Source organism: Oryza glaberrima, chromosome 7, assembly GCF_000147395.1.
Source record: "Oryza glaberrima chromosome 7, OglaRS2, whole genome shotgun sequence".
Classification (NCBI taxonomy): domain Eukaryota; kingdom Viridiplantae; phylum Streptophyta; class Magnoliopsida; order Poales; family Poaceae; genus Oryza; species Oryza glaberrima.
In genome coordinates, this window is record NC_068332.1 from 17,360,856 (window position 1) to 17,376,303 (window position 15,448).

Genomic DNA, 15,448 nt, shown 5'->3' on the forward strand with positions numbered 1-15,448 from the left:
GCCTCTGGACATATCGTAGTTTATTGGAGTTAAAATTTTACTTACTGACTTGCTGGTGATGTCATCATTTTTTTCTGCATCACTCATCACCAAAATGCTTGCAGTTAAAAAATTACTTGATGTATGATCTAGAAGAACTCTCCAGTCCTTTGTAGATTATGAGTTATGACTGGAGTTCGATTTTTATATTGAAATGGAAACCTATGTCAACGCGGACGTTTATAGTGTAATTAAACTGCCTATTAGTACTTAATGTGATTAATAAAGATCCTTATATTACGGTATTTATATGTGTGTAAAGCTAGGTGGCGTGAATAACAGATTGCCGTATATAAAGACTTTTACTACTAGGATTTAAAAGAGTTTTCCATTCCCCACGGTTCCAAAATGGTTATATCTCTGTGCAAAACTCTAGAATTAATCTGTTGATCTAGTGATCTTTTTTCACCATGGTAAGGGTTCAAATCTCGCATCAATAGAGAATAATCTTTCCTTTACTAATTTATTTATGTATGGTAAGGTTCAAAACTCACATTAATCCACTGTTATTTTTTCAATCTTTCCTTCAGTGGTTTGTTTTTTAAAAAAATCTTTCCTCAGTAATTTTTTTACGTATAGTTCAAATCTCCCATCAATCCACAATATTTTTTTTTCTGGGAGAAAGAAAAACAAATTAAAACTCCCATAATCGATCATCGTTCAATAATTTTTTTTATTGACACGATTAATTCACTTCACGATCATTATTTAGTATTTTTTTTGTCAGCATGTATAACTTCCATATCCAACATTTAATAATTATGTTCCTCATATTATATCTGTATTCTATTTACTGGCACAAAAAATAGTAGTATTATTTTTGTTCCACCGTGATGTATGAATTTTAATTTGGTTGCATATTACATCCTGTTGCATTCAATGATACAGTGAATCACACGTATAAAAAATTGGGTACGGTGAAGCAGGCGGATTCTTGGCACCTTGTGCAAAACAGAAAAGAAAAAGGAAAACAGAAAAAAAAAAACCCCCAAATATCTGCATCCGACGACTTGCTACAGGCGGCAGTTTGCTCCTACTGCATCTGCACCTCCCATCCCCGAGCCTGTGGCCGCCGCGTGTGAAGGACTCGAGGGAACGACGCCAACCCTCTCCGTGCTCGTTGTTGCTGCACACGCCGTCGCTCGTCGGCCTCCCCTCCATCCCCATCGACGGCTGGTTGTGATGTACAGCTCATGTTGGTCGCCACCGCACGAATTGAACGCCGCGGCCACCACCTCTTCCACGCTGGCCAGTCTTCACCTAGTGCACGGATCCCGCCACCGGTCGCTGCCTGCACATCGGAGGCTTCCGGCCGTCGTTGCTTGCTCATCGATGTCGCCGGTGTCGCTCCTCTCTCATCGCTACCGTCATGTATGCCAGTTACTCGATCCGAATAATTAGGATGAGGAATGAGAAAATGGGGATTCGTGGGTCATGTTTGCGCTACCAACTAATATAAATAGATACAACTACTGCAGTAAAAACATTACTCATGGGAGAATGAACAAGAAGGTGAGTAAAAAAAATGTTGTTTTTGTGCCGTTTAGTAAAAAATTACTGACGTATCAAATCCCGGATGCCCTATATTGTGTTAACCTTATGTGCGTACCGTCCAGCGGTAAAATTTTAACTCCCCTACTATGAAATCGTTATTCTATAAGAGGGTGATTTCGTACTCTCTCCAATGAGTAAAAATTTTACTATCAATTTTGAGGGTGGGTGAAGGGGTGCATGTGCTGGGGAGGTGGGGTTATGGCATAGGGGTCGCTGTGTCTCGCGTCATCTAATTAGTAGCGCCATACGCTCCATCTAGTAGTTATATATATATATATATATATATATATATATATATATATATATATATATATATATATATATATATATATATATGTGTGTGTATGTGTATATGTGTGTATGTGTATAGATAGATATGTATGTATGTATTATACATACGCATAAACTTTGTATCTATATCTGTACTATTATAAAAATTGAAAATGTTTTTGTCAGTACTTTGGTAGGTCATTCGTGATTGAATCTGTTTTATAAGATCGTTCGTTTTTTGAAATACAGATATTTGTCTGAGTCTGTTTTTAAGTATGTTTGCTTTTGGAAATACAAAAGATGTCTTATGAGAAATCTCTTTAAAAAAACTCGCATGCTAATTAATTTGATATGAGAGTCGGACTCCTATTACAACTCATGATTTTCTTAAAAAAAATATCCAAGAGAATTTACACAATAATTTTTACCTTAAATAAATCGTATAACAATAATAATAATAATAATAATAATAATAATAATAATAATAATAATAATAATAATAATAGTCTTCAACCATTTTAAGACACGGGCTTTTTTTCTAGTAAAGTATATACTTATATAGTCGTGGCTGACTGATCACGCGGGTGCAGTCCGAAGCAGCTTGTCGCCGATCAGTCACCCCCCTGATCTGGAGAGCTAGGCATTTAGCTTGCTGAGGTAACCGGCCTTAATATGCCGAGTTAGCTCGTTATCCATCCTAGCCATGGAGACTCCAATAAGCAAACAGCATATAAGATCCTGACAAATCAAGGGTCCAAATTTGATACTGTTGACGAAAAAATCGAACACATCGGCCTAGGAGATCTGCTTAGTTCCAGTGCAGGTCCAAATATTGATGAGATGCGGGCGTGCCTGTCAGTTTGATCCTACAACTGACAAAATATGTAAACAGCAGACAAAACAGCCGATCGGCTAGACAGCCGATGGAGTAGTTCCAGCCGGTAGCCAATAATAGCCGATGCCGATACTAGCCGATAGCGATAGGGTTTAGGCAATCGGCTATATGTCCAATGTAGATAATGATATAAAGGCAATCGGCTGATGATAATATAATATAGCAATATAATCCAGTATAAACCAATCGGCTAGTAATGATATGATAAATAAGCATCGATCCGAAGGTTAAAGCACACATCGGCTGGAGGTCCGATGTCATGAAATCCACAAGATTAGATTAAAAGTGAAACCTTTGTTGTCATTGGCTAAATCCTACTTATATGTATATGCAATCCTTATGAGCCGATGCAACATCCAGATAACTCACCGGCTGAAACCCCGATGAAACCCTTATTGGCAATCAAGAAGCAGGCTAGAGATTATGGTTCTAAGAACGACTTAGTAGATCAAACTTAACTGATGCAGCACTAAGTATGAAAAGAAACATAATATCTAGACAATCAAGCCGTTGACTGAGTTTTCAGGGTGGTAGATGTCTAAGCTAATCTAATCTAGCAAGACGATTTAGCCAATACCGGCAGAAACCCTAAAGCGAGAAGCAGTCGATAAAGGTAAATTGATATGTTAAGACTAGATTAATAGAGACATATGATAAATAGGTAGGTAAATATATCATCCAAATCAGAGCGATCCAAGAGGTTGAATGTACTAATGCAGCCTTGAACGACGCCGACATAGACGATACAATTGCCCGGACCGGCGAAACATTGGACTTACCCCTTCGCCGGAGATCGAACACCGATGCAGCCCCGCGTCGGGTGCCAAGTCCCGCGGACGATAAAATAAAGTAGAAAAGGTAAAAGGGGTGGCGATGCGCCGAATTGTATTGATCATGGAGATAGATTACATAGACCCCAGATGTACATATTTATACCCATGGGTTGATACAAGTCCTTGTCGGACAAGAAAGAAACTAACCTAAAGATAAAAGGAAAATATAAAGTCCTTATCGGACACTAAACACAATTTCCTAAAGATAAAAGGAAACTAACAAACTATTCCTAATTAATAGATAAACTGCCATGCCGCATCCTCTTTAAACTCGGTCACTTAGGGATAAGCTTCCTTTAGTAGATTGATTTCCTTAACCAAATATAGCAGGAATCCGACTATTGGCGACTTGATAACTCCCATTGGCTGATTCCGAGATGCTGCAGCCGATAATGATTCTAAGCCGATGACGTTTTTGCCGATTACCAAATTTCAGTGTTAACACATGCCCCCCAGTTTTGGAGTGTGAGGACTCATGCTCCAAAATTCTCTTCTGTCTGATCTTGTAATCGGCTTTCATGAGCTAATACTTATGTGCTTGCCCCCCGAGCCGAGATTGAATGATCTTGGCATTGACTTCTTCTTCAGACATCTGGATATAAAATTCGTGGTCCCACCGGGCGTGCCAATCTGTGTTGACGAAAAAATCGAACAGACCGGCCTGGGAGATCTGCTTAGCTCCAGTGCAGGTCCAAATATTGATGAGATGCGGGCGTGCCAGTCAGTTTGATCCTACAATTGACAAGATATGTAAACAGCAGACAAAACAGCCGATCGGCTAGACAGCCGATGGAGTAGCTCCAGCCAGTAGCCAATAATAGCCGATACCGATACCAGCCGATAGCGATAGGGTTTAGGCAATCGGCTATATGTCCAATGTAGATAATGATATAAAGGCAATCGGCTGATGATAATATAATATAGCAATATAATCCAGTATAAACCAATCGGCTAGCAATGATATGATAAATAAGCATCGATTCGAAGGTTAAAGCACACATCGGCTGGAGGTCCGATGTCATGAAATCCACAAGATTAGATTAAACAGTGAAACCTTTGCTGTCATCGGCTAAATCCTACTTATATGTATATGCAATCCTTATGAGCCGATGCAACATCCAGATAACTCACCGGCTGAAACCCCGATGAAACCCTTATTGGCAATCAAGAAGCAGGCTAGAGATTATGGTTCTAAGCACGACTTAGTAGATCAAACTTAACTAATGCAGCACTAAGTATGAAAAGAAACATAATATCTAGACAATTAAGCCGTTGACTGAGTTTTCAGGGTGGTAGATGTCTAAGCTAATCTAATCTAGCAAGACGATTTAGCCGATACCGGCAGAAACCCGAAAGCGAGAAGCAGCCGATAGAGGTAAATTGATATGTTAAGACTAAATTAATAGAGACATATGATAAATAGGTAGGCAAATATATCATCCAAATCAGAGCAATCCAAGAGGTCGAATGTACTGATGCAGCCTTGAGCGACGCCGACGTAGACGATACAATTGCCTGGACCGGCGAAACATTGGACTTACCCCTTCGCCGGAGATCGAATACCGATGCAGCCCCGCGTCGGGTGCCAAGTCCCGCCGGACAATAAAATAAAGTAGAAAAGGTAAAAGGGGTGGCGATGCGCCGAATTGTATTGATCGTGGAGATAGATTACATAGACCCCGGGTGTACATATTTATACCCATGGGTTGATACAAGTCCTTGTCGAACAAGAAAGAAACTAACCTAAAGATAAAAGGAAAATATAAAGTCCTTATCGGACACTAAACACACTTTCCTAAAGATAAAAGGAAACTAACAAACTATTCCTAATTAATAGATAAACTGCCATGCCGCATCCTCTTTAAACTCGGTCACTTAGGGATAAGCTTCCTTTAGTAGATTGATTTCTTTAACCGAATATAGCAGGAATCCGACTATTGGCGACTTGATAACTCCCATTGGCTGATTCTGAGATGCTGCAGCCAATAATGATTCTAAGCCGATGACGTCTTTGCCGATTACCAAATTTCACTGTTAACAGATACCGAACTATCTTGTTGGAGGGTAAAAAAACTCTTATTTTTTTATGTGGTGATTTCGGTTGCCTTTGTTCAGAAACCCATTTTTTAGAAATTTGGTTGCCTATAAAAAAACCGAATTTTTAGCAAGCAGCATAAGTCAAGCTATATTAACCGAAGAAACTGAACGCCTTTCTCTAGTAAGATGTCCACATATACCATCGTAATTACATGTTTGTCACGATCAGAGTGAGAAGAATGTTCACATGACAAACTACTAGAAATCGAAAATATAACCCATTCACTCATAGCTACTTACATTGCATACTAAAAAAAACACAAACCAACGTCTGATAGCACTTAGAAGCCACCCAAATCTGCCCTACCACCTTACTACTACTATGAGATCCATGCTGATGCGTGGTGTGCTTACCAATTCCCTTCTCCCTCCACAGCTCGCTTACAAAAAGGAGTACCCGACACGGCGACACCCCACGGGCCGATCAAGCGCGAGAGCCACTGCCACTGCCGCAATCCCCTCACTACCCCTGCTAGCTCCTCCGCCCCCAAAAACCTTCCCGCTTCCGTCGCTCTCGCGCGCCTCCCGTCTCTCCCACGAGAAACCATTCCAGCTTTCACCAGCAACGACGCCCCACCCATGCTGAGCTATCCATCGAGCGCTTCCCGCTGATTAGTTAGCTAGCTCACACTAGCTACTGCCCCTCGCCGGTTGGTCTCCATTGCCGCAAGAGGTGAGGAATCGCTCGCGCGCGAACCAATGGCAGCAGGCAATGTCGTCGCCGCCGCTCTCTTCCTCTTCCTCGCCACGTCCGCCCTCCTCGTCGCCGGCGACGACCCGTACCGGTTCTTCACGTGGACGGTCACCTACGGCGACATCACCCCGCTCGGCGTCAAGCAGCAGGTATGCGCGCGCGTGCATTGTTTCCGCCGGTTTTTTTCCATCGATTTACTGGCGCGCGCGGCCGTCTGATTATTCACTGGCGTTTGCGGCGAAAATGCAGGGGATCCTGATCAACGGGCAGTTCCCGGGGCCGACGATAGAGGCCGTCACCAACGACAACCTCATCATCAACGTCTTCAACAAGCTCAACGACCCATTCCTCATCTCCTGGTACGTATACTACTACCAGTACACTATACATGATGATGAACTGGCGTAACGTACGCACTTGATTCATTGCTCGTACATTAGTACGTATGTGTATATCTCCGTGGTACTATCAGTTCAACGGAATGCGTCGCAGTATATCTCACAGCAAGTACCATTGCCATGCAAAAATTTAATCAGCCCCCCAACAGCATCAATCCTAACAGCCAACTAAAATCCCTGTTTTTCTATAATATATAAACGATCTCTAACGACCACATAGCAAACTAGTACTACTAGCAACTCTGTCAGCAGTTAAATTAAACTTTTGCAGTCTGTTCTATTCCGTGTTTTGATGTGTTTAATCGCCCATGTTCTGCTACACTGTTTATTCGTAGTAGTAGTAGTTAGTTTTCAGAGCAATCTCGTGAGTGCAGTGTGTAGTGTGTTGTGCTCTGCTCCCATGCAGTGAGCTTGCCACACACTGTACCTACCGACCCCTATTAAAAACCGGACTTAATAAGCATTATCAAAGGGGGCTAACCCACATGCCCTACATAGATAGCAGAGTACACATGTGTATGTATAGTACATCGTCTCATTGGTTTAGCCTTACATTTCGTGACTGCTCATGTCATTAGGCCATTCGGATTGCGCAGGGCCAGGCTAAAATGAATGGACGACTACTGATTCCCTGTACTGCTAAGCGTACTGTGTGATTCGGCTAGTGGACCAAAAGCCTCTTGTTAGTCTCGGTGACAGGTGGGCCCGCGCAGCGGACTGTGCCCTGGTCAGTCTGTTCGTTTGTCAACGAGAATTTTGCGTTAAAGAAACATATCTGATATAATCGACTCCAAGAAAATTATTGACAGTGGTGAGGGACACGAAGCAAATGTTTCCCGAGCGAATAAACGCGTCTCCAAGTGAGGCAGGTAGGATTAGGAGTGAAGTGCGCAGCAAGCACGCACATGACCACTACATGAGACAACAGAAGGCAGTGATGCAGCAGAGTAATCGCAGATAGCTCCAAATTTCGGCGCGCGCAGATCAGATCTAGGAGTAGCACCGTATCCATTCCTTTTTCCCGCCCTTTTTTGATTTTTTTTTTTTTGCATCTTCCACATTCACAGATAAGGGAATAATGAGCAGTCGAGCACGAGGGGGGCAAAGCTCAAGTACGCCGCGTCCCGTGATCCACACTGAGCAGCCACGAGCCCACGATCCTCGCGCGCGCGGCCGCGCGTTATCCTATCGCGTACTCCATTCGCGTGCGCTTTACTTCCCCCGCGCCCGCGCCATGTGCCGCTTCCGTGCGGCGGGTTTCCGTGGGAGCCAGCCTAGCCGACACGAGACGATGCGGGCGTAGCGCGGCGCGGCTGCTAGGGCCAGGCCCCGCAGATTCGCCGCGCGCGCGGGCGTGTGACCGAAAAGGTGTGGCAGCTCGGTCACGGGCCCTCCTGTTGAACTCGTAAAAAACGCCTCCCCCCCCCCCCCCCCCCCCTCCCAAAAAAAAAAAAGAAAGAAAAGTAGTGTGCTTCGACTGATGGTTTAAGAGGGGAGCGAGCAGAAAAGCTGTCGTTTTTCGCGGTGTCGGTGGAAGGAAGGGCGGCTAGCCAAAACAGTGGCCATGCAGCGGAGGGAGACTGCGAGCTTGGGTTACTACTTACTAGAGGCGAGGGGCACACGGGACTACGGGAGCAGTAGTTGCACGCGTCGTTGCGTGACGGCGACGTGCTACGTGAAGTGCGTTCAATACGTCGCGCTAGCTGCCCGCGCATGTGCTTGGCCGCGCGCGCGTGACGCGTCGTGACACACTGACACCGTAGCACGACCGACGCCGCAGCACACGCAAGAGATCGATCGATACGGTCGACACGGAAATGATGATACGTACGTTCGGCCCTGCCCGACCCGGCCCCGGCGTCGTCTTTGAATAGGCGACGGGGATCGGAGACGTGAATTGAATGCAAAGAGAGTGACTCGTTCAGTGCATGACGTTCAAAAATTATTAAAAAAATTAAAAATGTTATCAAGATAGATCATGATCTATCTTTTCACAAACATGCGAGTAAAAATTCAACTTATACAATTCGAAACAAAAATAATAAATTTAACTGTGAATTATGTCTTTTATTCATAGTCAAATTTGTTATTTTTGTTTATACTTGTATAAGCCAAATTTGATTTTGCATATTTGTGAAGTGACATATCATATATTGATCTATTCTACTAATTTTTTTAAATTTTTTTTGTTAACTTTTAAGTGACATGTAAAAATAAGAGAGGATATCCTTATAAGGGATGAATTGAGTTTTCTCAAAGAGAGCTAATCTAGCATGGGGTCTTTTGCTCGATGATCATGCACGGTCGCAACGTCGTCTGTCACACCATGAGACTTATCAATCTGCGTGCGGCCGGTGAAATTAGTACGTCTAGCTAGGCGGCATTCCAATTAAACCGGAGGTTACATTTTAGGGGGCGATCAAGTTGAAAAATGCCAATTTTCTCGTCGAAAGTACATTGATGTACAACTGCAAACCTGTACATGTGTGTAAATATAGTATGCAGGAGAAGTGTACGTGTATACGACAATGGCGCAGACAAGAGAACGTGCCAACTCCATGCATGGACGGCGGCATGTGTGTCCTCGTGACCACGACGACTACGAGGTCGCTGTCACAGCTGAGATAGTGCCATGGACAGATTATATGCAAAACAGTCCATTAATCAATGACCAACAAGAGAGCCCCTAGCTTGCAATGAAACACATTGATTGTTGAAACTACTAAACAATTTTTTTTTAAAACAAACACTACTCCCTTACAATTAAATTTTTTTAGAAGAGAGGAAGTATATCTACTAATTAAGCAGTAAATAAAATCAAACCACTGCACAAGGTCCAGTTTGAGTTCGTTTGCAGTTCTACCTTTTTAATTTAGACACCGTTTTGCCTGAGCAAAATCACTATCCATGCAGAATCTGTCATTCTCCCATTCACAAATCATGTTGAGTCGAACCATCAAATTTTGCAGAGACAACGGCATATATACATGCTCGCCACTATATATGAATTGCATGTGTTCACTAGCGACGACGCCGTTTTAGTTTCCTTCTCAAAAAAAAAAAAACTTTTACATGTTCTTGATGACTCTGGCGTTTCCCTGCTTTCGAACTTGTAATCGTGCACAGCCACATGCTGATTCGTTAAAAAGGAAAATTCCTGTAATGGTGGTACGTACTGTACCATGAATGAATGAACTGAAGAACTGATGGATTGTGAATTGGCCGGATGATGGAAGGAACGGGATACAGCAGCGGCGGAACTCGTTCGAGGACGGCGTGGCCGGGACGACGTGCCCGATCCCCCCCGGCGGCAACTTCACCTACATCCTGCAGGTGAAGGACCAGATCGGCACCTACTTCTACTTCCCCTCCCTCGCCTTCCACAAGGCCGCCGGCGGCTTCGGCGCCATCCGCGTCCTCAGCCGCCCCATGATCCCCGTCCCTTTCCCTCCCCCCGCCGCCGACTACCCCCTCCTCATCGGCGACTGGTACAAGGCCAACCACACCGTACGTCTCATCCCATCATATCCCACGCCAATTCATTTCTTGAAATGTGTTTGCAATCTGATTAATTCAGAGACTGATCGAGATCAGCATCTTGTAATAAATTGTACAGGACTTGAAGTACATGCTCGACAGCGGCAAGGCCCTCGGCTTCCCCGACGGCCTTCTCATCAATGGCCGGAGTTGGGACGGCTACACCTTCAACGTCCAACAAGGCAAGTAGAGAATTCTCACCTTCTGAATCATCGAGTTGAAATACAAGGGCTCATTTCGTTTGGAACACACGAATTTTACAGTATTTTCACAGGAAACAGTTCAGTTCCCATGAATTTTCTTCAGAATCCCATGTTTCAGCAAAATTTTCGTGCTGAAAACCAAAAATGCAGGGAGGACGTACAGGTTCCGGATCTCGAACGTGGGGCTGTCGACGTCGCTGAACATCCGGTTCCAGGGGCACACGATGACGCTGGTGGAGGTGGAGGGGTCCCACACCATGCAGACCACCTACTCGTCGCTCGACGTCCACCTCGGCCAGTCCTACTCCGTGCTCCTCACCGCCGACCAGCCGGCCTACGACTACGCCGTCGTCGTCTCCACGCGCTTCACCTCCAAGATCATCTCCACCACCGCCGTCCTCCGCTACTCCGGCTCCGGCGGCAAGTCCCCCGCCGCACTCCCGGGCGGCCCCACCATCCAGATCGACTGGTCCCTCAACCAGGCCCGCTCCATCAGGTCAGTGACAGTGGCTTGAGCGCAGCGTTTTAAATCTCTGGCTATAGCTACTGCTATCTCCTAAAATAGCCGTTTGCTCTCATGTACTCCAGTCATCTTATAAAAAACTAATCTAGAACTGGATGTGTCGACACATATTAGTACAACGAATCTAAACATATAGGATGTGTCACATCCAGTTCTAGATTTGTTTTTTTAAGTTGGAGGGAGTACAATTTAGTCACTATTAGCAGCTATAATCTTATTTAGTTTGTTATGACCTGTTTAAGAAGGGTTACCACTGAATGTCTTGGCCCGCTATTTGCACAGGTGGAACTTGACGGCGAGCGGGCCGCGGCCGAACCCGCAGGGGTCGTACCACTACGGGATGGTGACGACGACGAGGACGATCAGGCTGGCGAGCTCGTCGGCGACTGTGAACGGGAAGCAGAGGTACGCGGTGAACGGGGTGTCGCACGTGAACCCGGACACGCCGCTCAAGGTCGCCGACTACTACAAGATCGCCGGCGTGTTCTCTGTCGGGACCATCTCCGACAGCCCCTCCGGCGGCGGCGGCGGCGGCGCCTACCTCCAGACGGCGGTGATGGGGGCCAGCTACAGGGACTACGTCGAGATCGTGTTCGAGAACCCCGAGAACGAGGTGCAGTCGTGGCACATCGACGGCTACGCCTTCTGGGTCGTTGGGTATGCACGGAATCGTTTTCGCTCTCTTCATGAATTTTTAGAAGTGTTTGTAAATTTGATTTCTGTTTGATCTGAATGAGTTTGGAATTTGTGAGCAGAATGGATGGAGGGAAATGGTCGTCAGCGAGCAGGCAGGGCTACAACCTGCGGGATGCCGTTTCGCGGTACACTGTTCAGGTATGGGTGCTGTGTTTTTACTGATTTGTTCTGAATATGCTAGTGCCTTGAACTGAAACTGGAATTGATTTGCATCTTTGAATTTTGAACTAACTGAGAAGTCGAGTGGAAATGTCCAAACGATAGTGATAGTTTGAGTTGAATAGTCAATACTGGATACCACAGAAGTGTGGTTGAAACGGGGTTTATGGTTCAGTCAATTCAGGTTAACTTGAATCAGAATTTACTGAAGTTAGGCCGTCCAAGTGAATGTTCCTTTCTCAAATCCACCACAAAATGTGCCTGAAGAAATGTTTTTCAACTCAATAAATCCCTATTCTAAAGAAGCAGTGCAATCTTGAACACAAAGTGAATGTTCCTTTTAGCATGGCATTGATTATTCCAACTTGCGCATTTGGCCCGGCGTGTTGGATAAGCTCTCGCCAGTGCCCTTTCGGAAAACGATGTATTAGTGATCGATCTCCATCAGGGAAGTCATAGTGCCGCACTCACAAGCTTTGGGGAGTCCTTTCACCACATTTCACTATTTACTCTCCTTTCTAGAACTTCTCTTTCTTGAAAAATAGAACTAAAAATATTTCAAGCCAAGAAAGTCTTCATATTCTTTTTTAGATAATCTGAAGATAATGAAATTCTTCCATTTCTACATTGCTATCCTTGAAGTGTACTAGTATTTTTCATCTTGCTGAAGTATCTACCTTTCAAGCATTTTTTCTGAGCATTGTCAGTTCATTTTTCATTGCCATCTCTGGTGCAAAACTTGAGAACAGCTATGAAATATAACAAACAAACAAACACATCTCTGTCCCTTGTTTTGTGCAGTGATCATCATGATCTCACACACAAACTCTGTTTATTCCATCAGGTTTACCCTAATTCATGGACTGCGATCTACATGCCATTGGACAACGTGGGCATGTGGAACGTCCGGTCGGAGAACTGGGCGAGGCAGTACCTCGGGCAGCAGTTCTACCTCCGCGTCTGGACGTCGTCGACGTCGTGGCGCGACGAGTACCCCATCCCCAAGAACGCCCTCCTCTGCGGCCGCGCCGCTGGTCGCCGGACACGGCCGCTCTGAGAGGAAGACGAACGGCAGATTAAAGCAGCACCAGCTGAGAATCTGTGTCATGAGAGGATGACATTCATGCTGGTGTTTGACTGTGGAGTACTGTTAGGCACACACAAAAATTTCACCCCTGAATACTGAAAGATAGCTAGCTCATCAGACATATCTGAACTGCAGAATGGATGCAGTTTCTGAGTGCAGATCAGAGTTGGCACTGCCCTGAATTTGTTGCCATTGCATCATGTAATTGTTTTGGTGGTGGGTATAGTCGATATATCATTGTAGCGTCTTAAGTTGTTATGTTGTTCTTTTAAAAACAGGGATCCGATAATAAACTGAGTATATGTTACTGTCATGTTTACATCAATGGCATTGTTTTCTTGTTCGTTTGATATCTTGGTTATGTATTTTGGCTCTGTTCGTTCTGAGGAGATAGGGGAGATTGGTTCTCGTTTTCCGCGTGCACGCTTTTCAAACTACTAAACGGTGCGTTTTTTGCAAAAAAAATTTTATAGGAAAGTTGCTTTAAAAAATTATATTAATCCATTTTTAAAATTTAAAATAGTTAATACTCAATTAATCATGAGTTAATGGCTCACCTTGTTTTGCGTATCTCCCCAATCTCCTCAATCCCCTTCTTCTCAAACACACCCTTAAGCTACGATAAGAAGTCTGTATCTTGGGGGTGCTGATCTTAGGATAAGAATAGCCTGGCTGTCAAAAAAAAATGTAATCATCATGATTAATAGTAATTATCTAGAAAGAACTGATTAATGACCACACGTCTACACCTAACAACACATGGTTGACCAAGTGCTAGTACTGCGTGTGCAGAGAAGAGGACCAAGTAGCTGTACTGAGGAGTGAAGAAAGCGTATACTAGCACAACTGGGCTTTATAAAAACAGATTTTGCAGAAGTGAAGAAATGAATATAGCGCCTCTAGCAGCCGCCGCCGGCCGCCGGCAGCCTGTATCCTCACACACCAGGGTTTGTAGATCCTTCCAAACAAAGAGTTACCTTCTTGTTTGAACTCTATGACATTTTACCGGTGACAAGGAACTTCAGGACAAACGAAAGCATGCACACTTTCTAGGTACTGAGGATTCTATACCAATGCTATGGGATGCCATACAGATGCTAGAACATATATAAAAGTACTATTTTAATTGAAAATGCTACACACATATATAAGTAAATTCTTAAAAACTCTTTAAAAAGCTGATGTGGGACAATACAACAGCATCTTGACTTTCTATAACTACTTTGTGGATTAAATCAAACAACCGAGATATTTGTTAGTCTAAAAGTTACGTAGGAGCGTTTTAGTGCATATAGCACGGAAAGCGTTTTTTATTCTCGAGAAGATATCCCCTCTATTTTAAATGTCATCTAAATAGTTATAATATTTTTTTTTAAAAAAAGTGACTAGATAGATTAATGAAATATATATTACTATGCACCCACATAAGTTCAAATTCGACTTTCACAAGTTGTAAAAAGTGAATTTACGTAACTAATACTTTAATTTGTTTATTTATAACTTGTAGAGGTTGAATTTGACCTTTTTTTTAAGTGATATATTTATAAAAAGTTTATTTTTATGATAATTTAGATATCATGCAAGAAAGGAGGGAATGTTTCTTGAGAAAAAACCACCTGCCATATGGCATTGCTCTTTTTTTATATCTTCATTTTTCGTCTTTTAAGACGGATTCACACTTAATAAAAAGAAATCCTTCACTACCACTTTCTTCAATCCCATTTCTATAGTACCAATTTACCACTCATAGTTACTAGCAATAGTGTTAAAAACAGGTGTTTCTTTTCTTTAGGCTAGCCATTACTCTTATTATCTTGCACATCACAAAGTTTGGGTAACAATTTTATTTTTCATAAGTCTGTGATGACGCCTTTTGAGGATAAGTACGTCGTGACATCTCTGGTGTTAATGTTTTCATCATGCCTAGTGACAGAAACTATATATGGAGCTAAAAATAGGTAAGTAGCAAAAGCCCCATATTATTCAGTTCATGTTTGGGTAAGAATAAAACATAGCCCAATACCATTATGACATCACCTTGGTCTCGTCCTCCTTTAGTTTAGAGATAAACCCTACCTGCAAGCAGTAACTGCTCTAGTGACGGAACAACGACAACAAAAGCTTAGTCTTGTGGCGACACTCCATCTCCTCCAACCCTGTTAGATAATGATATGCCGAAGAGAATATTGACCAATGTTAAAGCAATATAAGTAGGGAATATATAAAATAGGTAATGTACATATCGCCTATAATTTCTACTTCGAAAACGCGTATACGGGTGATTTAAGATCGACACCTAGTTTTAGTGAGGGAGATTCTAGCATCCCAAAACCCAGCAACGCTCCCTCCATCAACTCTCACAGGCTCTCCGACCATCCAACGGCCCCTATTTTTTCCCCACCGCCACCACCACCTCTCCACTATCCAACACATCCCCTTCTTTTTTTTAAACAAAAAATTCCT

The 15,448-nt window shown here is 43.5% G+C and overlaps 1 protein-coding gene across 1 annotated transcript; it reads left to right on the top strand.

Moving 5' to 3' along the window:
• The first annotated feature begins 6,087 nt into the window (after positions 1–6,087).
• Positions 6,088–13,335, top strand: LOC127778875 (L-ascorbate oxidase homolog). The gene is made up of 8 exons (XM_052305517.1): positions 6,088–6,531; positions 6,632–6,741; positions 10,017–10,287; positions 10,397–10,503; positions 10,675–11,016; positions 11,326–11,700; positions 11,799–11,877; positions 12,743–13,335. Exons 1-8 carry the CDS (start codon positions 6,388–6,390, stop codon positions 12,953–12,955), a joined length of 1,641 nt encoding a protein of 546 aa, XP_052161477.1. The 5' UTR covers positions 6,088–6,387; the 3' UTR covers positions 12,956–13,335.
• Positions 13,336–15,448: the final 2,113 nt, after the last annotated feature.

Excerpts from the sequence above, each read along its gene's own strand:
- LOC127778875 (XM_052305517.1), top strand. The coding sequence starts at position 6,388 with ATGGCAGCAGGCAATGTCGTCGCCGCCGCTCTCTTCCTCTTCCTCGCC. Across the intron at positions 6,742-10,016 it reads GACCCATTCCTCATCTCCTG|GAACGGGATACAGCAGCGGC; the intron begins GTACGTATACTA and ends GGATGATGGAAG. Across the intron at positions 11,878-12,742 it reads TTTCGCGGTACACTGTTCAG|GTTTACCCTAATTCATGGAC; the intron begins GTATGGGTGCTG and ends TTATTCCATCAG.